The sequence below is a fragment of the Ahaetulla prasina genome, chromosome 3 (assembly GCF_028640845.1).
Source record: "Ahaetulla prasina isolate Xishuangbanna chromosome 3, ASM2864084v1, whole genome shotgun sequence".
Taxonomy (NCBI): domain Eukaryota; kingdom Metazoa; phylum Chordata; class Lepidosauria; order Squamata; family Colubridae; genus Ahaetulla; species Ahaetulla prasina.
Window position 1 is genome coordinate 61,487,085 of NC_080541.1, and position 26,446 is coordinate 61,513,530.

General features: G+C 38.0%; 1 protein-coding gene and 1 long non-coding RNA gene across 3 annotated transcripts in view; one reads left to right on the forward strand and one right to left on the reverse strand.

Annotated features, from left to right (window-relative positions):
• Window positions 1–22,396, forward strand: part of MTCL1 (microtubule crosslinking factor 1) — a 126,868-nt gene extending 104,472 nt beyond the window's left edge. For both annotated transcript variants that reach the window (XM_058177438.1, XM_058177439.1), the window contains exons 13-15: window positions 2,511–2,542; window positions 2,811–4,350; window positions 21,303–22,396. In XM_058177438.1, coding sequence (XP_058033421.1) covers window positions 2,511–2,542; window positions 2,811–4,350; window positions 21,303–21,434 — 1,704 coding nt within the window. In that variant the 3' untranslated portion in view covers window positions 21,435–22,396. The remainder of the gene's footprint in view (window positions 1–2,510; window positions 2,543–2,810; window positions 4,351–21,302) is intronic.
• The window catches only part of LOC131195492 (uncharacterized), a 38,047-nt gene extending 15,564 nt beyond the window's left edge, over window positions 1–22,483 (reverse strand). Inside the window, exons 1-2 of the long non-coding RNA XR_009154470.1 lie at window positions 22,389–22,483; window positions 18,265–18,388 (exon numbers count right to left, since the gene is read on the reverse strand). This is a non-coding gene — a long non-coding RNA (uncharacterized LOC131195492). The remainder of the gene's footprint in view (window positions 1–18,264; window positions 18,389–22,388) is intronic.
• Between the last annotated feature and the right edge of the window lie 3,963 nt (window positions 22,484–26,446).

Consider the following 26,446-nt stretch of genomic DNA (forward strand, 5'->3'; position numbering starts at 1 on the left):
GCTTCTTCCAACATGTTAAAAACAAGAAAAAAGTCAAGGAAACAATTGACCCATTGCTGGGAGCAAGTGGCAAGAAGGTGACAAGCAACAGGGAGAAAGCAGATCTACTTAACTCATTTTTTGCATCTGTCTTTACACAAAAGGGGAAAAAATCCAACCTATCAAAAACAGCACCACAAAAAACAGATTAGGAACAAATCCAACCTATCAAAAACAGCACCACAAAAAACAGATTAGGAACACAAGTTAAAATAGGGGAAAAAATGGTAAGTGAACATCTGTCTACCCTAGACGAGTTCAAATCACCAGGACCAGATGGATTACACCCCAGGGTTCTGAAGAAACTGGCAGACAAAATCTCAGAACCACTAAACTATATCTTTCAAAGATCCTGGAGCACAGGGGAACTGCCAGAGGACTGGAAAAGAGCTGATGTAGTTCCCATCTTCAAAAAAGAAAAAAAACAGATCCAGGAAACTACAGACCTATCAGCCTAACCTCAATACCAGGGAAAATTCTGGAAAAGATAATCAAGCAACGAATCACCGAACACCTAGAAGCAAACAAAGTAATAACCAAAAGCCAACATGGGTTTGTCAAAAACAGATCATGCCAGACTAATCTTATTGCATTCTTTGACAAAGTGACAAAATTAGTGGACCAGAGGAATGCTGTCGATATAATTTACTTGGACTTCAGTAAAGCATTTGATAAAGTAGACCATAACCTACTACTAGATAAAGTAGAAAAATGTTTGTTAGACAGCACCACCACCAGATGGATTCGTAACTGGCTGACCAACCGCACTCGGCATGTAGTCCTCAACGGAACTACATCCACATGGAGGGAAGTATGCAGTGTAGTACCCCAAGGCTCTGTTTTAGGCCCAGTACTCTTCATCATCTTCATCAATGATTTGGACGAGGGGATAGATGGGGAACTCATCAAATTTGCAGATGACACCAAGCTGGCAGGAATAGCCAACACTCCAGAAGATAGGCTCAAGATACAGAAAGATCTTGACAGACTTGAACATTGGGCACTATCTAACAAAATGAAATTCAACAGTGAAAAAAGTAAGGTTCTACATTTAGGCCAAAAAAACAAAATGCACAGGTACCGTATATGTGGTACCTTGCTCAATAGTAGAGGGATCTTGGAGTCCTAGTGGACAACCATTTAGATATGAGCCAGCAGTATGCAGCAGCTGCCAAAAAAGCCAACACAGTTCTGGGATGCATAGACAGAGGGATAGAATCAAGATCACGTGAAGTGTTAATACCACTTCATAATGCCTTGGTAAGGCCACACTTGGAATATTGCATTCAGTTTTGGTTGCCACGATGTAGAAAAGATGTTGAGACTCTAGAAAGAGTGCAGAGAAGAGCAATAAAGATGATTAGGGGACTGGAGGCTAAAACATGAAGAATGGTTGCAGGAACTGGGTATGTGTAGTTTAACGAAAAGAAGGACTAGGGGAGACATGATAGCAGTGTTCCAATATCTCAGGGGTTGCCACAAAGAAGAGGGAGTCAAACTATTCTCCAAAGCACCTGAGGGTAGAACAAGAAGCAATGGGTGGAAACTAATCAAGGAGAGAAGCAATTTAGAACTAAGGAGAAATTTCCTGACAGTTAGAACAATTAATCAGTGGAACAACTTGCCTGCAGAAGTTGTAAATGCTCCAACACTGGAAATTTTTAAGAAACTGTTGAATAACCATTTGTCTGAAATGGTGTAGGGTTTCCTGCCTGGACAGGGGGTTGGACTAGAAGACCTCCAAGGTCCCTTCCAACTCTTATTATTATTGTTATTATTATATCTCCATCCATATTAGAGTTGTCAGTCAAATAGATGTACTTGGAATATAGTCATGCCATTCAGTAAACTTTTCAAGAGTGCTTTTAACCCAGACCAAAGATTAAATATCCAAGAATTATTTTGACCAATTATCTGGTCAAAAGCACCAGAAGAAGTCCTACTACTGCCTTTCAGTGTAGGGTTCTAGGGCATTTTTAATTTGGGAAATGGGCTTTCTTTATCCTTAGAGAATGTATTATTGGCATTTATAGTATTGCTGTGGTAGTGTATTATTGAGTTTACTTCAAAACAAAAGATTAAAAAAAAGATGCTACTCTTATGTCATACATTTTTTGAAAGAGGCATTATGCCATTAATACTAATAAAGCTCCAAATATGTTTTGATGATTTTTTTCCAAACTGAGGTGCCATGATCCCTTAAAATAATGAATCCTTTTGCATCCTGCCCCCTCCCTGATGATATTGAATTAAAGAACTACAAATTCTGTAATTGTCTAGAACTTCTTACGCTTTTCTACGTGAACTATCAGGGCATCAAAATCCTCTCAGAAGCCATTATATAGAAAGGATTTTGATACATTATTCAAAGGATTTTCCTATATTCCAACAATTAAGTAAACTAATGCAAACACAGCCACTGATGCATATATATATGCAAGATCCAAAATTAACTCTTAATTTTCCTCCAGGAAGAAGAAATGCACAAGGGGAATCTACAAAGGTGAGTAAAGACAAAAGAATGAAATCACAAACGAACTCTGTAATATATGAACCCATTTACCTACATTTACCTGAGTTCAGATGTATTTGAAAATTATTAGAATCTTTCCACGACAGTTGTTTGGTGTTTTTTTGTTATGCACAAGCATTCAGTGCTTAAAATGAAATCCACAGTTTAAAGTAGGAATGAACCAGTATCTTTTAAAGGATTTTCATATTTTCCTTCCTTCCTTCCCTTCCTACCTTCCTTCCTTCCCTCCTTCCTTTAGGGCAATGTCAGTTTCCTCCATGTCAGAGTTCAAGCGTTTGATGGACATTTCTCCCTTTCTTCCTGATAAGACTATATCATCCTCTAACACCAAAGAAGATACAACACCTCCATTATCCCCTGATGATTTGAAATACATAGAGGAATTTAACAAAAATTGGGATTACAACACTACTGGAAGCCAGAGTGGAACTTTAGAAAGGCCTTCAGATACATGGGCAGAAAGGACAGAGATGGGAAAGGCAGGAAATAATTCTGTTTCAGATCCATTCCAGCCATCTTCATGGTATCTTACCACTAGTGTTACTATGACAACTAACACCATGACAAGTCCTGAACACTGCCAGAAACAGTCACCAAGAAGTCACATTGTCACAGAAAAAATAGGAGTTAGAGTCTTCCATAGTCCACCATTGGTTCGTAGATTTGAAAACTCACTTGTTCCTGGTAGTGAAGGAAAAAATCAGCCTGAGACGGACTTTTTGTTTCCCGTGACCAAAGCTAAAGGAAATGTGGGTGAGATCAAAAGTGCTTCATCAGAAGTGTTTGGAAGATGGTCCTGTGACCTCTCCAAACATCATAATGATTTCCTAGAAACTGGCCTTCATCCAATTGAACGCCCAATCTGTACTACAGTGGGTTTTGCCTCATCCTTGCACAATCTGGAGCTGTCCAAAAACATGAGCGATGATATGAAAGAGGTAGCTTTTTCTGTCAGAAATGCAATACATTCAAGCTCAACAGATCTTCAATTCAGAGACACAGCTTGTCAAACTAATGGAATGAGAACAATGGGGACCCAGACTACTCAGACTATCAATGTGGGCTTACAGACAGACAGTTTGCGTACAATCACTAGCAGTCCACATAAATGTCTGACACCAAAGGGGGGCTCTACACCTATTTCATCACCATCAAGAAGTTTAAGAAGCAGGCAAATGAATACTGCTATTGAAAAGGTCCAGGGCAAATATGAACGAACGTGTTGCTCTCCAAAATATGGCTCCCCAAAATTACAGAAAAAAGTTTGTTCCAAAACAGATCAGCCAATTAACCGGACATTACCAAGCACACCTCAGAAAGGATTTAGTGAATCTGCTTGGGCAAGATCCACCACTACAAGAGAGAGTCCAGTTCACACGACAATAAATGATGGCCTCTCTAGTCTATTCAATATCATTGACCATACCCCTATCACTTATGATACTTTCCAAAGATGCTCCAGGTCCAGCAGCCGGTCAAGATCAGCAGAACCCAGGCCAGAACTTGGGTCTGTGCAAGATATGTGCACAGATATACGGGGCAGGTCACCCAGTCCTCTTCGTTTGGGTACAGAACCACAAAAAGACGAAACAGGTGAAATTACAAGTATCAGACAAGATTTATCTGCTCCGCCAGGATACATGCTAACAGAAAATGCTGCCAGAATCCTGAACAAGAAATTTATAGAGAATGCCTTAGCTTCACATACCCCTCCAAGTCTTAGCAATGAAAACCATCACACAAAAGAAGTAGTCACAATTGAACAAGGATCCATTGAGGTAATAAGTTTTATCCTTATAATAGTAAAACAAATTAGAAATGTTCGTGTAGTTTGTAAGTGCTGCTTAATACTTACGTTGTTTTGACTCAGAAAGAAATTGATTGCTATTATGTATGTTGTGAATTTTTGAAGAACTTGATAACAGCATTATTTTCCAATGGATTTTTGGAGACATAATGTTTCCATACGATAAATTCCAGAGCACTTGACATTGGATTTCTAAAATGAACATAATTCTGTGAAAAAAAATATTCACTCTCTTTTGGAATTTTTACATTTCTTTGCCATTGAATATTATCAGAGCTTCATGTGGGCCCTAATGATGAACAAAATAACTGTTACTGAACGGTTGGTGCTTCTTTCATTTATTTAATAAAAAAGGAATTCAACAATAGGGAAACATAATTCTTTGATTTAATCAATTCAGTTACAGGGATAACTAGGGTACTTATTTTTATTAGCTCATTGAACAGTCAGGATTGATTTATGTATATAAATCTAATATCTTTGACTTTCATTATTGTAATAATTCTCACCATACAGATTGAAACCATGCTTTGCTCAAAATAAACGTTGTACAACTTTTGCTGGTGATGTTTTTCATCAGACTCCTACATAAAGCTCTGAGAACAATCAACTGCAAAGATACATAAAAAATTAGCAAATTAGAAAAAGATATGAATACTTTTTCACAAGACTACATATCTTGGTGATGGTTCTCCTATCTGGAAGGTAGCAAATATATCAATATATATTGCCACTATTGCAATTTCAAACTTCAAATATGTTTCGCATATTTGGTATGGTATGGTTAGATTTCAGTTAGAATATCTGAAGGGTTCATATTAATATCATTCTATATAGTTTAAACAATTCTTGCAGAGTTTCCTAATACCTTTTACATGCTTTGCATTTTAATTCCCTAGTACCCCTTTTTTATTATTATTAACATTCATTATGAGTAGGAGATGGCAAGTAGAGTGAGGAGAAGTGAGGAAAAGATTATGGGAAGTGAGGTTTAACATATCTAAAAGATCCAAAGTTTAGGAAAGTTCAATATAGCATTTGGTAAATGTATATTGATTAAGCAGAATTGAATGTGAGGTTACAATAAGCTATCAGATTGAAAACAAATCTGATCCTTTGAACTACATACTGTATATTTGCTAATTTAGTTTCCAAATTAGTGCAGAATTCAAACAGTAGTACACTGAAACTGGTATAGGTAATGTAGAGAAATGTGGAGAAAGGAAGTGCAAATGAAGTCTTATAGGTCACATAGTTGAGAGGCACTCAATAGAATTGGCATATTCTAGCAGAGTAAATGTCCTTTTCTAAATAAAAATGTTTCAGTTTAGGGATGGAAGAAGTACCGTACAGTATATGGGATACATGGCTGTGAATGAAACTTCTTTATAATAGCTAAACTCAGTTTAGTATATTTATTTTTGGACTGCATAAAGCTAGCCAGCCTTTAATGGACAGTAGTAGAAAATATCTCTAATTTGCACTAATAGATTAAAATATATTTAATATCAATAGCACTTAGACTTATATACTACTTTGTAGCGATTTACAGCCCCCCTTAAGCAGTTTATAGAGTCAGCATATTGTCCCCAACAATCTTGGTCCTCATTTTATATACCTCGGAAGGATGGGAGGCTGAGTCAATCTTGAGCCTGTCAGGATCAAACTCCTGACAGTGGACACAGACAGCCTGCCATGCTGCGTTCTAACCACTGCACCACCACAGCTCTAATGATGTGTTAGAAGTATTTAATGTTTCTACTAATTAAATATTGATTACCTTTATCAAATTCAAAAATAAATCCTTATAAAAATAAGATACTTTTATATTCAAAAGTTCCCTAAACATTTATCAAATTGTCATAAATAAGGGGGAAGCACGGCTGATTATTTTTAATGCAGTGGTTCTTGTTATAATGGACCTTGTTAAGATAAGAACAGCTTCACACAAATTGATTTATAGTGCAATTCTATGGATATTTTCTTAGAAGAATTACTGAATTCAATTTATCTTTCAAGTGTATATTGTTTTTTCTATGTGTTTTTTTTTTGTTTATATACTGCATTTCTGTTTATTCCAACACTTCTAACTTATAACAATAAAGTTGTACAAAACATAACAAAATTAATATAACTAAAAGGAATATTAAAATTAAGCATTAACATTATGAACAATTGAAAACTTGGATGTTCATGCCATTTGTCTAAATTCTAAAATGTGTGAGCCAAATAAATATATTCTCTTCTTGGAGAATATATTCAAGAATCAGTGAATTGATCTGGAGCTCTATTATCGACTGCAGATGCCTTCCGACAGGCATCTGGAGGCGAAACAGAGGCCAGAGCGATGCGTGCGAGTGGCGGCAAGTGGCCATAGAACAAGGCGAGGCAGGTGTCGGGATGTGTGAGGCCCGGTAAGTAGGGCAACTCCACCACCACCCCATCCCCACCCTAGCTGATTTTTACCTGTATGCCTCACCCCACCCCCTGCACCCTGGGGTGGGCGGAGTCTTAATTAGGGCTAATTTTGTGGTGGGGCTTAATTCGATTGCATGTGCTCAAAAACATGATAGGGCTTCTTTTCAAGGTGGGTCGTCTTTTTTGAGAAACACAGTAGTTGTATTTTAATTGCAGCTGTGTGAATGTGTTCCTGATTACAGCCATCAAATGTAAATCCAGTGATAATTGTATATCAAGAAGCCCTCCCAAACTTTGAACATGTTCAGTGCAAATCCATTCAGGACAGGACTACCTTCAATTTATTAGATTGACTAACTGCAAGAATTGTACTAATTAAGTCTATTTACAAATCTTGTTTAGGTCAATATTCTATTAATTTCATTTTTTGTTCCCATGTACTGATGCTATAGTAACTTAAATTTTCTAAACATGTGTAATTTCTTAAATGCAACGTTTGAAAAATACAGCATCAGAATATAGATTTTCAAAAAGCGCTGTGTGATTAAGCTTATAGTAGGAATCCACTTACCGTATATACTTGAGTATAAGCCGAGTTTTTCAGCACGTTTTTTGTGCTGAAAAACGTCCCCTCGGCTTATACTCGGGTCTATACGGCTTATACTCGAGTTTTTTTTTTTTAAGCCCCTCGGCTTATACTCGAGTATATACGGCTTATACTCGAGGTTTTTTTTTTTTCTTTTTTTCACATTTTACCGGACGGTGGGAAGCCCTGCGGTGCAGTGAGAGGGCGGGCGGGGAGCCGCCAGCCTTCTCAGCTGAGGGAGGAGGGTTTCAACCGTAGGTGCCTCATTTCCACCTCGGCTTATACTCGAGTCCCCAGTTTACCCCAGTTTTTGGGGTAAAATTGGGGACCTCGGCTTATACTCGGATCGGCTTATATTCGAGTATATACGGTACTGCAAAAAATTTTACAGCTGTGGCTTCCATTCAGAATTTCTAGGCTGCAGTCTGAAATGGCATTCTGTGTGAAGTAAAGCCATGCTTTGTCAGACATACATATTGTTTGTTGGAAAACATTTATTTTTCTTTGCTAATCAATTATTTTGAAGGACACTTCTGTTCTAGCATGAGTCTTGCTGATTCTGAGTGTTTGAATGGAATGCTATTTAAGAGGTTTTTAGTATTTCATTTATGCGATTTCCCACTGCATTCTTAAAATGATTCAGTTAGGAAACATTCTGTGATATTTGATAAAACATAGGCACGTCTGAGAAATGCAGGTATGTATTTTGTCTGTACGTGTATATATATGTTCACACATACATATCAGGGGTGGGTTCTACTTATCTTTACTACTGGTTCGCATTGTGCCATGCGCGCTGATCACCTGTTATGACATCTGGGTCAGTTTTACTACCGGTTCTTGTGAACCGGTCTGAACTGGGGGCAACCCACCACTGATACACATAGGTAGATAGACAGGCACAGATGTAGATGTTGATATATATGGATATATAAAATGCTTAGGAGTAAGTATTCTTTAACTTGTGCCCAAGGGTTAGATAATAAATTGCAGTTTTAAAAGTAGTTGGACAATCATTTCATTACATTAAAATGATAGTATTAAGCTAAGTATTAAGCTGCAGTAGTGATAACACTGAATCTTTTACTCTTAAATTAAATAAAAACATTTTTCCAGTTCGAGCTAGAAAAAATAAGTCATCAGATTTTTTTTTCAAGAATCTGAAGAAAGTTGAAGAAAGTCATATTATCTGACAAAAAGGCTAGCTGATGTAGTGTTCTTTTTCTCCTCCGTGTTATCTTTCTAATAACATAGTTTTGCTATTTTAACCTGACATAATTTTATAGGGATAGCATCTGATAATATATTGTTTTCTTTACCTTATATTTCATTTTCTCTTTACTAAATAGATCTCAGATGCAAAAATAAAATGGTAAATTCATGTCTACTAGACATAGTACCATATAATACACTTTTCCTTATCTTGCTGGGGAGGGACAGATGGGGTAAGAAGAGAAACTTTCTCATTTGGAATGAATTCTGATTTAAATGAAAGTTGTAACAGTTTCTAAAAATTATATGTACTCTTTACAATCATACTTTCCAGTTAGGGTGTATCTGCATTTGTTTTCTAAATGTAAAGTTAAGTTTATCTCTTCTATATTCTAGCCTTGCTAATTTTAAAAAGGTACTAATAAATTACATTTGGAGAGTGCTTCAATGCTGATTAAAAGTTTCATGTTTAAATATTCATTCCAATCTGCTTGCTTTTTTTCCCCTGTCTTGTCTGTGTCCAGAACCAAACTGTCTTACTAACTGCCCCTTGGGGACCCTAACCCTGCCTGCCTCAGTACTGTAAGTCTTTCCTACCTTTGTTTCCAAAAGTCTTTACTTTGAAAAAAAAAAGAAGACACAACAACAACTTTTACTTGACAGAAAAATATAAAGTACATAAGCAACAGCATTGCTGATATTAGCAAAAAGCGGCATTGGATTTGAAATGGCTAGCAAGCATTTGAGACCTGGATTGTTGTCAAAATAGTTCTTATTGATCAGTATTTATATGACAGCTCTAAAATCATACAATCTAAGTGTTTCATCTTAAACCAGATTCATTCCATGAAACATAGTTTTCAGAAATATGCTAGATTTAGAGTTCTTCCCATAATAGCCATATAGAATGTTCAACTGAATATGTTTTATCTTTGCCATTTTGTATTTTCCAATCATTTTTGCACCACTAGGTGATTTGCAGTTTCAAATCAGTGCAGATCATCAGCTATAGACACAATGCTATACTTAGCTGTTTGTATGATAATAATGTAAATTCATTTATAGAATCAAAGTCTGTAAAAGTCAGTTCTAGAAGTCAAAAGACTAGAAGTAAAATGGCAAGAATCACAGGTTCTGTATATTTAATATTTAAGGATCAAAACGACATTCGGGTTTCCATTTTATTCATGAGACGAGTTCCATTACAGCATCTTAATTTCATCAGTGCAAAAGCTTTCATTATATAGAGACTTAACATATTTATCTTAAATAGAAAGAAAACAAGACATATAAGAAAAATGGATGACATTATCTCATCTTATTTCACTCTAAGAGTATACACAAACATATGGAATCCAAGAGCTACGATTTCTGGGAACTTTTCCAGAGTTCCAATTCACAGAAGAAACCAATCCCAAATGTTTTTAGTAAAGCCAGTTATGTATATTATTAATACATTGAAAGAAGCATAATCTGCTTGAAAACGTAGAAATCCTGTTGGGCTCTCTTATAGCAGAGTGGTGAAAGTGTTTTCTGGGAGGTGTGAGAAAAGAATCAAAGAGTGTACATTCCCAGTAGAGTCCTCCAAAGGGTGAAGGGGAAAGGCAATGGTAAATCACTTCTGTACTTTTATCAATAAATCCACATGGATAGAAAATACTAAATGAGTGCCAGATTATGAGCCTCTCAGGTCAAATCGTAGTCCAGCCTGTAATATTACAGTTATCCAATTTTATAATCGGACCACTGATGCAGAAGAAGAAGAGGCTGTTGAATTTTATGATTCAATTCAATTTGAAATAAACATAACACAGAAGCAAGATGCCCTCCTTATGATTAAAGACTGAATGCCAAAATTGAAAATATTAAGGGGAGAAATGAAGTTGTATGGCTTAGGAAACCTAAATGAAGGAGGAGAATGTACTGATTTCTTCCAATCTAATGTGCACAGTACAAATTAATAACCTTAATTTCATGTGGTAGTAAAATAATGCTTAAAATCAACCAACACAGGTTAGAGACCTACATGAGAAAGGAGATGCTAAGTATTCAAGCTAGCTTTACAAAAAGCTGAGGGAAGCAAGACATTATTGCTGACATATACTGGATAATTGAGAAAGGCAAGAATATCAAAAAGAAGTCGATAATGTATGTGCTTCATTGATTATAGAAAGGCCTTGTATTGGTCACATCAAGCTATGGAATATGCTTAGAAAAATAGTAATCCTGTAACATCTCATTGTCCTCACGTGAAACATACACACTCCTAAACCATAGTACAGACAGAAAATGGCAAAATATACTGGCTCCAGATTGATAAAGAAGAGAGACAAAGCTACTATATAGATTTGTTCCTTATTTATTCAACCTATATGTTGGGAAGTCAGGCTGGAAGATTAGCATGTTTTAAAAACTGTAGGAAGAAACATCAATAACCTGAACTATGCTAATGGACCTACTCTAAAGGCTGAAAATGCAAGGAATCTGCCAGGCCTAGTACTAAAAGTCAAGGAACAAAATTAGAGAATACCAACAATCAACTTAAAATTGACAACAAAGTCATTGAACTGGTAAATAGCCTCTGAGAATCAGTTTTGGGTAGTGAGCCAGTTTGGCGTAGTGGTTAAAGCGATGAGCAAGAAATCAGACTGTGAGTTCTAGTTCTGACTTAGGTGCAAAATCAGCTGGGTAATGTTGGGCCAGTAACCCCCTCTCAGCCCTAGAAAGAAGGCATTGGCAAACTATTTCTGAAATCTGAAAAATGCAGTAATTAGCCCAGACAATCACCAGTCAATATTGATTCAAAAGCACCTCTACCCACCCCAAGATAGCTTCAGCATTTTAGAATCATTTATCAAGAGTAAAGGAACAAGCAGTCAGGAAATAAGCCACAGAATAGTACTTCATACAGCAATCATGAATGCCTTAGAAATGCGTAGGTGGCTGTATTCTTATCTTCATTGTTTCTTGAAAAGCTTTTAAAACAAAAAGTGTATAGATTTGTTTTAAAAAATCCTATCTGCATTACATTCATGCTATTCCCAGTTTTAAATACTGGTGAAGAGATCTTGAAGAGTAACCATTTAGACTAATTACTATATATTTAGCTCTTGTTGAAAGCTTGACTCTCCAGCACCAGGAAGCTTCAGGGAAATATAGCATACATGTGAGAATTATATACCATCTTTCCTGCTCATTTTCAGACATTGTTCTGTTGGAAGAAATATCCATCTGGGTTCAGTTCCAAGTGGGGACAAAGACACTGGAAACATGGAGGCTGCTTGGAAAGATGGTTTAATGGTGGTCAGGATCACATGGCTTGAGATCCTGAACAGAAAAGGGCTGAGATCCTGTGTGCTCCCTGGTTTTATGATTTTTCTGAGCTTTGACCTTTCTGGGGCACAGGAAGAGTATCCTGATTGGTTGTCAGACTCCCAGGGGGTGGGGGTCTTAGCTAGCCTTGCTGGCTGTCTCTCAAGCTTGCTTGAGCCTTGCCATGTGGTGAGTTTCAGTTGTATTGTGTTGCAAATCATGGGGGGATTGAGTGAGCTTGGTTGAAGCCTTAATTGCCCATTGACAAAGGTGGGGAGAATGAGTGAGCTTAGCTGAGGCTTTTAATGGCCCATTGACAAAGGTGGGAGGGGGAGTCAGGAAGTTGCAGGGAGCTCCTTTGTCTTTAAAACATGTTTCTCCATTTCTCATCCATATTCTCATTTCTCATCTCATATTCTGCCTTTTAAATATTTTCTAAAATATTTCATTCTTCTAGGAGGGGGGTGGGTGCTAAATTCCTACAATCCCTACTTTTTTTTTTTTTTCAAAACGTGAGTTTTGAAACATGCTCTTGGCAAAAATTAAAATTGATCAAATCAGTGGGTGCTTTTAATTTTCCTGATGCAAAGGAAGCCATTGATAGAGACAACAGAAAAAAAGATTCCTTCAGTGGCTCCCAAAAGCTTTCAACCATGAAGGTCTAGCAGCCAGGGGAAAAGTTCTGGTAAGAATTTTACAGTATCCAATTTTCTATGCCAATTAATTTCAGCTGTTAGATATCACTTTTCTGAGAGCTTCCAGTCAGGTCAAGCAAGCACACATCCCAAAAGTTTCACAGCCATGGTTTTCCTTTAAATTACAGGCTGCCCATTTCCAAGGGTTGGTTACTAAACCTGCCCTAGCTCTTACTTTAGTCTATCCAAGATTTTTTTCCAGTCCAAATTGAGGTTAATCAGTGTGCAATCCAGGCTTTTTCCTTTCTTCTTTTTAAAAAAAAATTACACACAATGAGCCCTGGGACTTCTACTCATGAGACCACCAGTGCAACATATCTTGCTTTACTGGGCAACTGGGCAGCATCATTTGTGAGTCATAGTCAGGGCTTGGGTTTTGATATCACTTTTCTGCTATCTCTTCAAGAGAGGAATTGCCTGAGGGGATGCCTCCCCATGGAATTAGCAGGGAGATCTGACTCCTTGGGCTTTTAGTGCCACAGAGCAAAAATCAACCTAAAAGTCTTGTGTGGAGGTAAGTGAAGGGAATAGACTAATTCTGAATGGTGTGTCTCTCTGTGTGTGCCTGTGTATGCAGCTACTTTTACAATACAGGCAATACAAACATTTTGGACATATTTCCCTCCCACCAGACAAAAATCTGTTCAGAACTTGCTGTGGTAGCCACTCAAATACAATCCTTACATGAGTACTTTAGACTGATTACAATGTAAATGAGACAAGAAAGAAAACCTTACAATGAATTTCCACCCTCCCCCATAGTCTTTCCAGTTGTCTTCTGGGAATTGAAAAGAGTCTTTTAGTCTTTACTTGTACATCTCAGGGTCCTTTTTTTTTTTCATGTCTGCTGGGTAGCATGCTTGGTAATAAGGCTGGTTAGTCAGGCTTGGAAGGTCTGCTCCAATCTGGTTGCTGTGATGACTTTCAGTGGGGGCTGGATTCAAACTCAATTCCTGGCTCCAACAAATGGAAGGTCTCCTCTGGAGGCAGCATCTGGAACCATGTGCTCTGCTTCCACAGTTGCAGAGTCATCTTTTCAGGGCTGAAAGACATTAGAACAGGATCTCCTCCCCACTTTTGTGGGTAATCTTCTCAGGAAAGGCATTGTAACAGGATTAAAGGGGGGGGGGTAGATATCTTGCAGGCAGAGTTTGAAAAGAAACAACACATCAATATTGCAGTTACTAAAAGGTAATGCAGTTTAAACAAAATGGAGACACAACTGATGAGAAAGAAAAAACTTCACATACTTCAGGAAGAGGATGAACAGGTAAAATCATTTAAATACACAGTAAATGCAAGACTGAATTTTTTTTTCTCTTGTAAGTGAACTTAAAACATTTCCTCATAAACTTCTCTTGTAAGTGAACTTAAAATGTTTCCTCATAAACTTATCTTGTAAGTGAACTTAAAATGTTTCCTTATAAACTTGAGTTGTTACTTTAAGATAAAGAGGAGAAAAAAGCAGAAATGAAAAGTTCTGTACCCTATTCCCGGTGGCCACACGAAAATAGGGCAAAGGCTTTCTTTCTTTTCTCTCTCTCTCTTTTCCCTATTTTATTGCTTCAACCTTTTGTTTTTGTTTTTCCCTAACAATTTAAAATTCTTGTCTCTAGAGATCAGATACATTTTACAGTTACAATTACTTCAAGGGCCCACAAAGACAGACATACACACATAAAAACAAGGAGGACAGAGAGGAAAACAAAACTCTGAGATTTACACACACACTGATCATTCCCGCCATAAATCTCAGTTAAATTAGGGAAGGCACAAATCTTAACAGACAGACCACGTGGTTCCATAGAAGACAGAGAAAGAGACAAACAAACAAACAAACAAAACAAAAACCCAAACATTCCTATTTATATATTTCCCTTTTCTTTTAAGTACCTTTATTTAGCCAAATTTGTTTCCTATTCTCATCTTTATTACACAATTTCCTCAATTTCTTTTTCCGCATACCAGGTAAAACTGGCAGCCTCCGGGCACTCCAGGCCCCCAGCAGGTTTTCCAGGGGATTTCCCTCCACCCTCGAGCTACTGCTTCCCATGTTTCCCTCTCCGATGTGAGGTTTTATTTTTCACTTTGGCTTAGCCGGGTGGATCCTCCTACAGTTTTCAGAAAAAAAAGTTCTGGGAAGGACTTCGACTCCCTTCTGTCGAAGTATGAGCACCTTCCTGTTAAGGGAGCTTCCGTTTTGGATCAAAAAAGGTGATCCCAGAGGACCTACTGCCCTGCCAGTAGGTACGAGCACCTCTTCAACACTGCTTCCTGCTTCCTTTTTAGCATACCAGGCAGAGCTGGCAGCCTCCGGGCATCCAGGGCCCCAAGCAGATTTCCTGCTTCCTTTTTTTTTCTCCTTTTCTCCTTTTTTACTCTCTTAATTGCTTCATTCACACTTACTTTCCTCTCGCTCGGCTTCCGTTCCTAATAAACACAAAGTTCCACGTTTGGCTTCCCCCCCTTGCTTTCTCTATCCTACCGGTCACGGCTCGGTGGAGCTAGCAGTAGGCAGAGGTGCGGCTAGAGGTTGCTCAAAGAGGTGGAATCAGACTGTTTCCTCAGGTGGAATCCCACACACACACTTCTTCCTTCCCTAACAGAAGGTGCTGTGCTCTGGCAAAACCCCATGCTCTCAGACTTTTGGTCTTTCTGCGGTTAGGAAATGCACAGAGGAAGCAAAATCCAGCTGTGATTGGGAGAAGGGCTCTCTCATTCACACACATGCAGGCATACACATATTTCCCATGCTTTTCCATGCTTAAAATTAAAATTTAGAGGTACTCACCTTCTTTCCAAGCAGTCTTTGAGCTCAACACTCAAAACCCTTTAAAACCTAGTTCCAAATGGCCAAGGTCCAGGAAAACTTACCCACAGACTCAATGGGTCTGCTGCTAGCAAGGAGGCTTACCTGGGCCAGGTCCATTGGTTAGGTTAGCTTGGAGTCCCATCTGGGGTGCCAATTGTTGGAAGAAATATCCATCTGGGTTCAGTTCCAAGTGGGGACAAAGACACTGGAAACATGGAGGCTGCTTGGAAAGATGGTTTAATGGTGGTCAGGATCACATGGCTTGAGTTCCTGAACAGAAAAGGGCTGAGATCCTGTGTGCTCCCTGGTTTTATGATTTTTCTGAGCTTTGACCTTTCTGGGGCACAGGAAGAGTATCCTGATTGGTTGTCAGACTCCCAGGGGGTGGGGGTCTTAGCTAGCCTTGCTGGCTGTCTCTCAAGCTTGCTTGAGCCTTGCCATGTGGTGAGTTTCAGTTGTATTGTGTTGCAAATCATGGGGGGATTGAGTGAGCTTGGTTGAAGCCTTAATTGCCCATTGACAAAGGTGGGGAGAATGAGTGAGCTTAGCTGAGGCTTTTAATGGCCCATTGACAAAGGTGGGAGGGGGAGTCAGGAAGTTGCAGGGAGCTCCTTTGTCTTTAAAACATGTTTCTCCATTTCTCATCCAGGGAAATATATTTTGCCTTTTTAAATATTTTCTAAAATATTTCATTCTTCTAGGAGGGGGGTGGGTGCTAAATTCCTACAGTTCAGAAAGTGTTTGATTTTTTTTTCTCTGTAAAAGCATCTGATCATTGAAGTAGTTTAAAGACAGCAACATAAGTGCAACAATTTTCTCTTTCTTCATTTCATAACATCTTCTGCTTCCGTATGCTCTTTCTCCTGTGTATCTTTCTGTATGGAACTGCATGAACATGCTGAATTTTCATGGGACTTCTCTTTGAATAAACAAATTAGGATAGTATTTGGTCTCTTTCAAATCACCTTATCAAGCACCATTTCCTGTAATCTTTATTTCTTCTTTGTTCCATATTTATAACACAGTAAAAAAAAAAATCCATCACTTTATTCGACTTGTGTTTTTGGCACTTGCCATTCCATAATCCCACCTGTGTATTAAAAGATTCTATTTTATATGTTGCTGGGTTCATTTTTATCTTACATTTTTATCGTGTCACTCTCACCTGCAAAAGAACTAGAACTCCGTGAACACACCTCTTTATCTCAGCAAAGCTAACACTTTTTTCCTTTTAGATTTTTAAGGGAAAAGCTCAAGGGCTTTTGAAATTCTGCTTTTATAATTTTACACCTCTGAACTTTATTTTATATCGCAGCACACTGTGTGCAAAATGGTCTGTTCTGTGTGAAAACTCAATCCTTGTTAACAATCATTATCGGCTCTGAAATATAAATAAACTGCCACTGTAAAATATTACATCTTTCAAACAAAAGTAGGCCTTGATATTGTGCTAATATAATTTAACAATTGAATAACCTTCCATTACATTTAATTTTCCAGTTTTCCTCTTTAATATACTCATGTTGCAGAGCAAATTTATACAGCTGCAGAATCCAACTTGAAACAATTGGGAGCTGTTTAAATGAAAATTCCAAATGTGGCACCAAATTTATATCTACAGTATTGTTTAATTGTACTGTCTCCATTTTTTTAAATGAACAATAATCAAGAGTTGTGGGAGCAATAAGGAAGATATTGATTTTTCATAAATACAAAAATATCTAAGATTGTCTTTAACTGGAACTGTACCTAAAATGAAATTTGGGTTGACAGAACTAAAAGTTACCTATATGAAAGCAACATGGCGATTCTATTAGTATGTGTTGATTAGCAATGGTTTATTTAAGAGTGTTTTAAATTAGTAGTGATGATTTGTGATACCGGTAGTCTTCAACTTATGACCACAATTGATCCCAAAATTTATGTTGCAAAGTGACAAATTTGTTCAGTTAGTTTTGCCCCATTTTACAATTTTTCTTACCACATTTGTGAACTGAGTCACTGCAGTTATTAAATTAGTAACACAGTTGTTAAGTGAATCTGGTTTCCCCATTGACTATTTGTCAGAAGGTTGGAAAAAATGATCACGTGACCCCAGGACACTGCAACTGTCATAAACTTGAGACAGTTGTCAAGCATCCAAATATAAATCATGTGACTATGGGGATGCTGCAATGGTCATATGTGTGAAAAATGGTCATAAGTCACTTTTTTCAGTGCCATTGTAACTTTGAATGGACATTAAACTGTTGTAAGTCAAGGACTACCTGTATATCAGAGCTTGTTGCTCTTTGGTTGAAATTTAGTATACTAAGAGTTATTACATTCTGTCTGTTCTTCAACTAAATATTATATTTTAATTTGAAGACTGTAATTCTTAAGTAGCCTAACTCAGGGCCAACATAATACAGAACTACTTACGGATGCTGGGGATGAGGTTTTGCGTAAAATAAATAATCTGGCCATCTATTTTAACTACATTTTATATTTTAGCTAGATTTCATAACAATGATGATAAATATGAAGATACGTATGTGTATGTGTGTATCTATGTGTGTGTGCGCACGCGTGCGCATCATTTTCCAGGATATTTATTTGTTTGTTTATTAAGTTTATGTGCCATCCAACTCATTAGAGACCATTCTGGGGCGCTTACATACATTAAAACTAGTACACATTAAAATAAAAGAATAAAAACAAAAATAAAAAGCATTAAAAGATGAGGAAGAAGGGAACAGGAAATAGACAGAGAGAGTGGGATCATTCCTAAGCAAATGGGTTCCCAGACCAATTGGTGGATCAAGTCTTCAGGCCGTTACCGAAGATGAAACAAGTGGGTGTGGATCTCACCTTAGAGGCTACGATGTTTCAAAGGAGAGGAAATATGGCAGAAAAGGCTCTTCTTCTGGACCCCGTCAGCCGAACATCTTTGACTGATGGAGTTCACAGCATGCCCTCAGATTCTTCAGATAACCTGGACCCAATGCAAACACATATAAGAGCGTGTGTGTGTGTATTTTATTTATTTATTTATTTATTTATTTTATTTTATTTTGTCATAACAATATACACAAAAAGATTATATAATATATAAACATATATACGAGGAGAAACAAGGAAGTATAAGCATGTGTGTGTGTGTGTGTGTGTGTGTGTGTTTTCTGAGGTTTTCGCGGGTGTTTGTATGTAGGTCTTTGGTTATTCGGGTTTTCTCCCGCGTAAAATTGGAAGTGTCTTGGCTGCAATCACACATTGTTCCCAGAAGCACGAAGCTGAAGCCTGAAGATGACGAATGAGACTTCGTCGAAACGTCACCAAGACACTTCCAATTTTACGCAGGAGAAAACCCGAATAACCAAAGACCTACACACACACACACACACACACACACACACACACACACACACACACACATATGTTTTCTGAGGTTTTCACGGGTGTTTGTATGTAGGTCTTTGGTTATTCGGGTTTTCTCCCGTGTAAAATTGGAAGTGTCTTGGCGACGTTTCGACGAAGTCTCATTCGTCATCTTCAGGCTTCAGCTTCGTGCTTCTGGGAGCAATGTGTGATCTCAGCTGTTTCTTCCTTTTAACTGCTAGTGGGAGTTTGAACTGATTGGGTGGGAGCTTGGCTGTGCTCTGATTCGCTGGGGGGGGTGTCCTGTTTGGGTGGGGGCTTGGTTGAGCTCAGTTTAGTCTGTGTTGCAGGGGGATTTGAGCTGGTTGGATCTTCCCTTCCTGGATGTCTTAGTCTACAGAAAACCCAATGGCTCCCTAGGACACACCATCTACCAGAATAAAACACACACAAACCGCTATCTGCACACACTCTCACACCACCACCCAGCACAGATCAACTTCGTAGCCAAGACACTCATCTCCAGAACAAAATGTTTAGCTGATGAACAACACCTAAAAACCGAACTAGACACTCTCACTAACGTACTAACATCCAATGGATTCCAAAGAAATAAGATTACCAAGCTAATCCAAAAAGAACCCCCCACTAAAATCCAAGACAGAGAACAAGAAAACAGCACAGCCCTCCTCCCATATATAAAAGGCACCACAGACAGAATCAGCAAGATCCTCCACAAACACAACATCAAGACAGCATTCTGCACAAACAGAAAAATATCCACCATCCTAAGAAACCCCAAAGACAAAATTGAGTTAGAAAATCAAGGAGTATATGAAATCCCATGCACCGCCTGCCCCACCACATACATTGGACAAACCAACAGAAGAATAAGTGCACGCATTGAAGAACACAAGAACTCATTCAAAAAAGAGGAACCAACTTCTTCCCTGGTCCAACACTTTAAAGTCACAGGACATGATATTGACTTTAAAAAGACCAGAACTATCGCCAAAACTGAACACTTTAACAACAGAATAATCAGAGAAGCCATTGAGATAGAAAAACGCCCACACAGCATGAACAAACGAGATGATACCTCCCGCCTACCAGCCATTTGGAAACCCGCCCTTATTGACAAACGAATCCCTAACACGAGGAATGACACTAGACCCACACTCACGAGGTCCACACAGGATGTCACCACCGCACATCCACCCAGAAAGCAGACCCAAACCCACACTGATCATGAAGCACGACCAAGGACCAGAAGCCAGACCGCAGCTGCAACATTAGCCATTTCAAACCCCTCCAATCCATACATGCAGCAGACTGACACCCACTATGAAGATGTAGCACGACCACAAAGCCAAACAACAGCTATGCAGCTCACCAGCTCAAATCCCCCTGCAACACAGACTAAACTGAGCACAACCAAGCCCCCACCCAAACAGGACACACCCCCATCCAATCAGAGCACAAAAAAACCCCCATCCAATCAGAGCACAGCCAAGCTCCCACCCAATCAGTTCAAACCCCCACTAGCAGTTAAAAGGAAGAAACAGCTGTGATCACACATTGCTCCCAGAAGCACGAAGCTGAAGCCTGAAGATGACGAATGAGACTTCGTCGAAACGTCACCAAGACACTTCCAATTTTACACGGGAGAAAACCCGAACAACCAAAGACCTACAGATATGTGTGTGTGTGTGTGTGTGTGTGTGTGTGTGTGTGTGTGTGTGTGTGTATGGAAAGAAACAATAGGACAGGAACGGTAGGCACGTTTGTGCTCTTATGCATGCCCCTTAAAGTCCTCTTAGGAATGGGGTGAGGTCAACAGTGGATAGATTTTGGTTAAAGCTTTTGGGGCTATGAGAAGAGATCACAGAGTCAGGTAATGCATTCCAAGCACAGATAATTCTGTTACAGAAGTCATATTTTCTGCAATCCAAATTGGAGCAGTTGACATATTTTGACCCAAAGTGAATAGTTGCATGATGCATGTGTGCTCAGATGAAATTTGAATAGCAATTTGTGTCCTCTTTTAGGATGGGGATTGCAAACTTAGAACTTAACCTCAACTGGTTAGAAAATTTGTAGGAAAGCGTAATTGGTGACACCCTTTACCCTGTACAGCTATGACACTGTTCTTCGATCTTGTGGGCAGGGCCGAATTTTACCATTATCTTGTTTTGTTTATTTATGTGGTTATAGAAGGTGAATGAATGATTATCCATGTGTGCTATGGTCCTCTAGAAATTGCTAGCATACAATCCCAGCATCATATTAACATTATTCTTGTTAAACTGGGACTGTTGACAGCTGAAGATTATGAGAATTTAAAGGGTTACAGATTGCTTTACTACATACAACTCTTTTCATCATTCATTTTATTTATTTTGAACATTTCAAAACAATATGCAAAAATTCTTTTTTCAAGTTATATTTGTACATATTTAACTATTGTTTTCCTCCCTTTTGCAATGTATGAATTAGTAAATTTGGTGTTTTTTATTTTTCTCACAATAAAGGAACTACCTTGTTCTGCACTAGCTCCATCCTTAGAATCCTGCTTCTCCAGACCTGAAAGACCAGCAAATCAGCGCCCACCTTCCCGTTGGGCTTTACATTCTCCTACTGCCTCACTTCAGAAGACTATGTAAACCAGGAACTGCTATTAGAGAATTCAAACCAATGACACAAACCTGCATGAATTATCACACAATAAACTTACTATCTTTTGTATGATGGATCCATTATCATGGCCAGTCTCTATCAGTAAGAAGAGATCAAGTTCCAGTGTTCAAAGAATGTTCTAGAATGCAGCTTCTTAGTATACAACTAGAGAAACCGTGATGTTTCTAGAATGAAACAGCTAATGTGCCTGTTAATAACTTATTTTTTCATAGCTCAGAAAACTATTTTTGGCACCATCTTTTCTATACACAGTATATTAACTAAAAGAATCTAAAAATTATACAGATAAAGGTAAGATTTTAAATAAATAAATTTCGTTTTCGAAGAGACAGTGATTCTGTTCTCTCTCTTGCTCTCTAACTGCTGACTGCCTTGTAATACGTTTGCACTGTTGAGATTTAGGTTATTTGGCTATTTTTCCGCCTCCTTGGTTTAATATTGGATTTCTTAATTTTATTCATTTTGGATTCATTTAAAAAAAAAAGAAATTTCATAAAGGTGCTTTAGCATGACTGAAGCAGTAAATGTTGTTAGTGAAGGAAACCCTTGAACTGGTTGATTAAAGTTATTTTAAATTAGAAGGGAATATAGAGAATATGAAATGTTTAGAAAAGGGAAGAGGAAGACTGGAAGTGAGCTGTACAGTAAACATACACTCAAGATCTGCATGTCTTTAGATTGTTAGCACTTTAGTGCATGTACACGATGCTTCAGTACTCTCACTGTCTAGATCTCAATCTCTTTCACTGTTATTATGATTGTGAATTTATCTGTACTGTACTTTTAATGTCGGTATCCTTGCATTGATTATACAAAAGGGTTTTTAAATGGCTGTCAAATAGTTCAACTGAATATGTACCGTGTCTATTAAAAATTTCCCTTCTTTGGGGAAAAGCACTGAGAACTCTGGGCATACTAACCTGTAACTGGTCTTGTTTTAAGAGTCTCTTGAGACCATGTGGTGTGGAAATAAACTCCTCAGCATTTACAGATCCCTGGAGTTTCTTGAATTTTGTTATAATGATGCACATATTCAAGCAAATCATCAGGTTTTCTCAAGACATAAGAAAGAAATGAATACAAACAATGCCATTAATAGTGTGTATGTATAAGACAATTATTAGTTATTAGGATGACAGATGTTTTTCTTCATATTTCTTTTGATAATTATTGTGTATACATGAATAGTATTTGATAATGGGAACATGCTAATAATACCTATCAGAATAAACTAAAAGTCAATTTTAAAACAGATTTGTATCTTTTCACATGGCTGTTGTAAGAAATAACAGGAGTTAAGAAACTTGTTAAGTAAATTCTGTTGACACTTTTGATATCGTTAACACATAAAAACTAAGAATGGCAACCTTTTTTTAATTACAAGAACATTCACCCTGATAGCTTGGCAGTCAAGACTGCAAAGCAGATTGGAACCACATGATCTTGGAACTATTTTTTCCACTCTCTCTAATGCCATATTCTCACATTTGCCTCCTGAATGCTGGCCTGACTGCTCTTTTGATGCTGCTTCAGCCTTTGACACTGTAGCTCAAGCTGGTATGTTGAATATATAAAGAAAAAGGTGAAAGACTAGTAGAAAATGTGATTTTATGACGTCAACACTGAAAATGAGCAGAAATAACCCTCTAGATGTGTTTCATTTATTTACATATATACACTCATACAGTTATACATACATAGACTTTGGGGGGGGGGTGTTTGTGGGATGTGTATGTGAGGGTCTTTCAGAAAGCTGTGAAAGTTCTAGCATAATTGCCTGAATTGCAAACAATCAGGGATGGCAACAACATTTCTTTATTTTCCTATTGTCATCTAGTGCCTGGCTCTAGAAATGGGCAGAAAAATTGTCAAAAATTGTTTATGTAGCTAAGATTCTGCAGTGCTGAGGAGTTTCCCTGAATGGAATGAATCCATTGAATACGAGTGCCTAAACTCACATAAGTCACTTTTTAACCCTCTTATGAGGTGTAGTCATATTGTTGACTGATTCTTGCAGTCCAACACACACTTAGGGATTTTCACTGCACCATCACATTGTGCTATTGAAATTTGACTGCCTTTTATAAGTTACTTACAAAATGAAAATGCAATCCAATATTTCAGAATAACTTTAGCTTTGAGTAAAAAATGTATTATTAATCATTTAAAGTTTGCAAATCTCAGTTGTATTTTCAAACACTGTATAAAGACTACATAAACATTGTATATGAGCCAAATCTTAAAGCTAGTTACAAAATGTTAATTTTAATAGACTCTCCTGTTTTTTAAACATAGGCTTAAATATGGAAAGTATATTTCCAATCAACAATAAAAGATTTAAAAGTAGTATATTTATTTAATCTTAGAACCAGAAATACTTCATGGATTTAGGAAATATTTTATTAGATTTTTATTGGTTCATTTCAGACATAGTTTTTGAAGTATCCATTTGTTAATTTCAGTGAGAAAGTAAACTGAAGTAATGTTTATGAGTTCTTCAAAAGACTGGTGAAACCAACATCTAGGCAAGTGCAATTTGTTAACAGTAATATTATTGTTTTCAGACTAAAGCAGTTCTTTTTACGATGAAAGAATTTTATATTAAGCCAGACCAACCTTTGGATGATATTAGGTTTGGAAAGGCAATGCTGTATTAAAAGCAAGCAATCACAAAAAATATATGGGAATATGGCAGTTGAGTTAAATGCAAAGACTCATTTGTTTGCAAATTCATTCAGTATGTCATACCACTTCTGAAAACTTCAAAGCAATAAAGAAAGGGAAAAGAGCAGAGTGATCAGAAAGTTATATATTTCGCTATGAGGGATAAAAACATTTTTTTTCGAATAGGTCCATTGCAAAAGGTATTTCCAGAGAGCTCTTGATTATCCATTGTGAATGATGGCACAATTGTTTCTTATTGAGTCAGCAGAAAGTTTAAAAAAATATAAGGCAGAAGGGTTTTAGGGACTGGGCTCACTGGGTGAATTAACAGGAAGAGCTACTAGAAGTCTGCCAGCGGAGTTCAATATGAATTTTCTTTTTAAGTGAATATTGTATAATTGGCTAAACTGAGAGACTGGGAAAGAAACAAAAAAAAACAATTAAAACCTACTACTACTGATGCCTTAAGGAGCAAAGGTGAATAAGAATTTTATAGTTGTGATCTGAAATGCTTAAGTCATCTTTCCTATCTGAAAATAACATGGCATATACTTGCAGAAACAATAAATGTTCAATAGTACTTGAAATCAGAGGATTAATGACAGACCAGTTTATTAGAATGAGGAAAGTTTTACCAGATGAAGTTGATAAAGGCACTATAAAAGATGATGGCAAAGGAAATCTCTACAGGTGACCATCAATGTACAAACATTCAGTCAACTATTGATGGTTACAGCTGGTCCTCAGAGTTCTGGCCATCTCATCTCCCAATGTGATCACATGTTTGCCATTTGCAATCTTCCATGTCAACTTCCCAAGAAAATCAGTGGGAAAGCTGGCAGGGAAGGTTGCAGGTTGCTGGGATAAATCACTCCTACCCATGCACCTATTCAGTCTCTGCACTTATACTATGCTAGACACTCGTGCATTCCTAACCCACATACTGGCTCTTGCACACCCTCAGGCACCCTGCCTGATGCACAGCTCACATGCACATCCAAATTGTGCCATATTTCTTGCACACCCTCTATGATTCTCCCTTGCATCCATGCACACCTCCTTGCTCCCTACCTAGCAGCAGCCACTTACCTGCCTGCAGGCATTGAATTTGCAATGTCTTGCCACCTTTCCAACTGAGTTTGATTGTGGGAAGTTAGCAGGAAGTTGCCTTGCCTAACAAGTCCATGGAGTTCACAGCCATGGTGACACAGTGGTTGGAATGCAGTACTGCAGGCTATTTCTGCTGACTACCGGCTGCCAGCAATTCAGCAGTTTGATTCTGACTGGGTCAAGGTTGACTCAGCCTTCCATCCTTCTGAGGTCAGTAAAATGAGGACCCAGATTGTTGGGGGAAATATGCTGACTCTGTAAACTGCTTAGAGAGGGCTGTGTAGCAGTATATAAGTCTTAAGTGCTATTGCTATTCAGTTAACAGTGGCAACTGGGACCACAGGGAATGTTGCTGCTATGCAATCCAGTCGTAAAATGCTACCTCGTCATTTAATGATGGAAATTCTAATCTCAATTGGCATCGTAGGTCAAAGACTATTTGTAATCTCCATATAGAAGACCAACAGCAAATATAGTAGTACAGTAGTAACCAGAAGCAAGAGACAGAAGATCCTGTGCACTATTAGCCTCCATTTTCAGGCTTTTAACATTTGAAGAAGCAGACATTCCAGAATAAACTATATGAACATGGATCCCCAAAGGCCAGATGCAGTCCTGGATGAATCATTAAATAGACTAAGCACATTCAGTACTTACCAAGTCTTAATGTTAGTTAGGTAATGGAAGGGCTCAGGGGCACTATTGCTGAGCTGTATTTTAGGACATTACTTGCTTCAATCAGGCCCTAGTCAGATACAATGAAATACTGTAATACTCTAAAACAAATACATACCAATTAGACCCATTGGTTGATGAAGTGTGTTATTTACTAAGAGCATAAAGCTGGAATATTACAGAACAAATTCCCAAAAAATAAATCCACTAATAATTGTTCATTTGAGACAAATGAGAGTGTAGCAAAGAACAGCACAATGCCTCACCATAGATGTTGAAGGTCTAGCAAAGCTGAAAACATAGGGGCTTAGACAGTATTCTCATCAGTGGTGGGTTGCTCCCGGTTCTATAGAACTAGTAGTAAAACCAGCGGGAGGCTCTGCCCACCCACCACGACATCATCATGGGTGATCTGCATATGTGCAAAAGCTTCTGCACGCGTGGTCCCATTGCAAACCGGTAGTAAAGGTAAGTAGAACCCACCCCTGATTCTCATCCATACTCCCAGCCCATGGAACAGGCTGGGGTT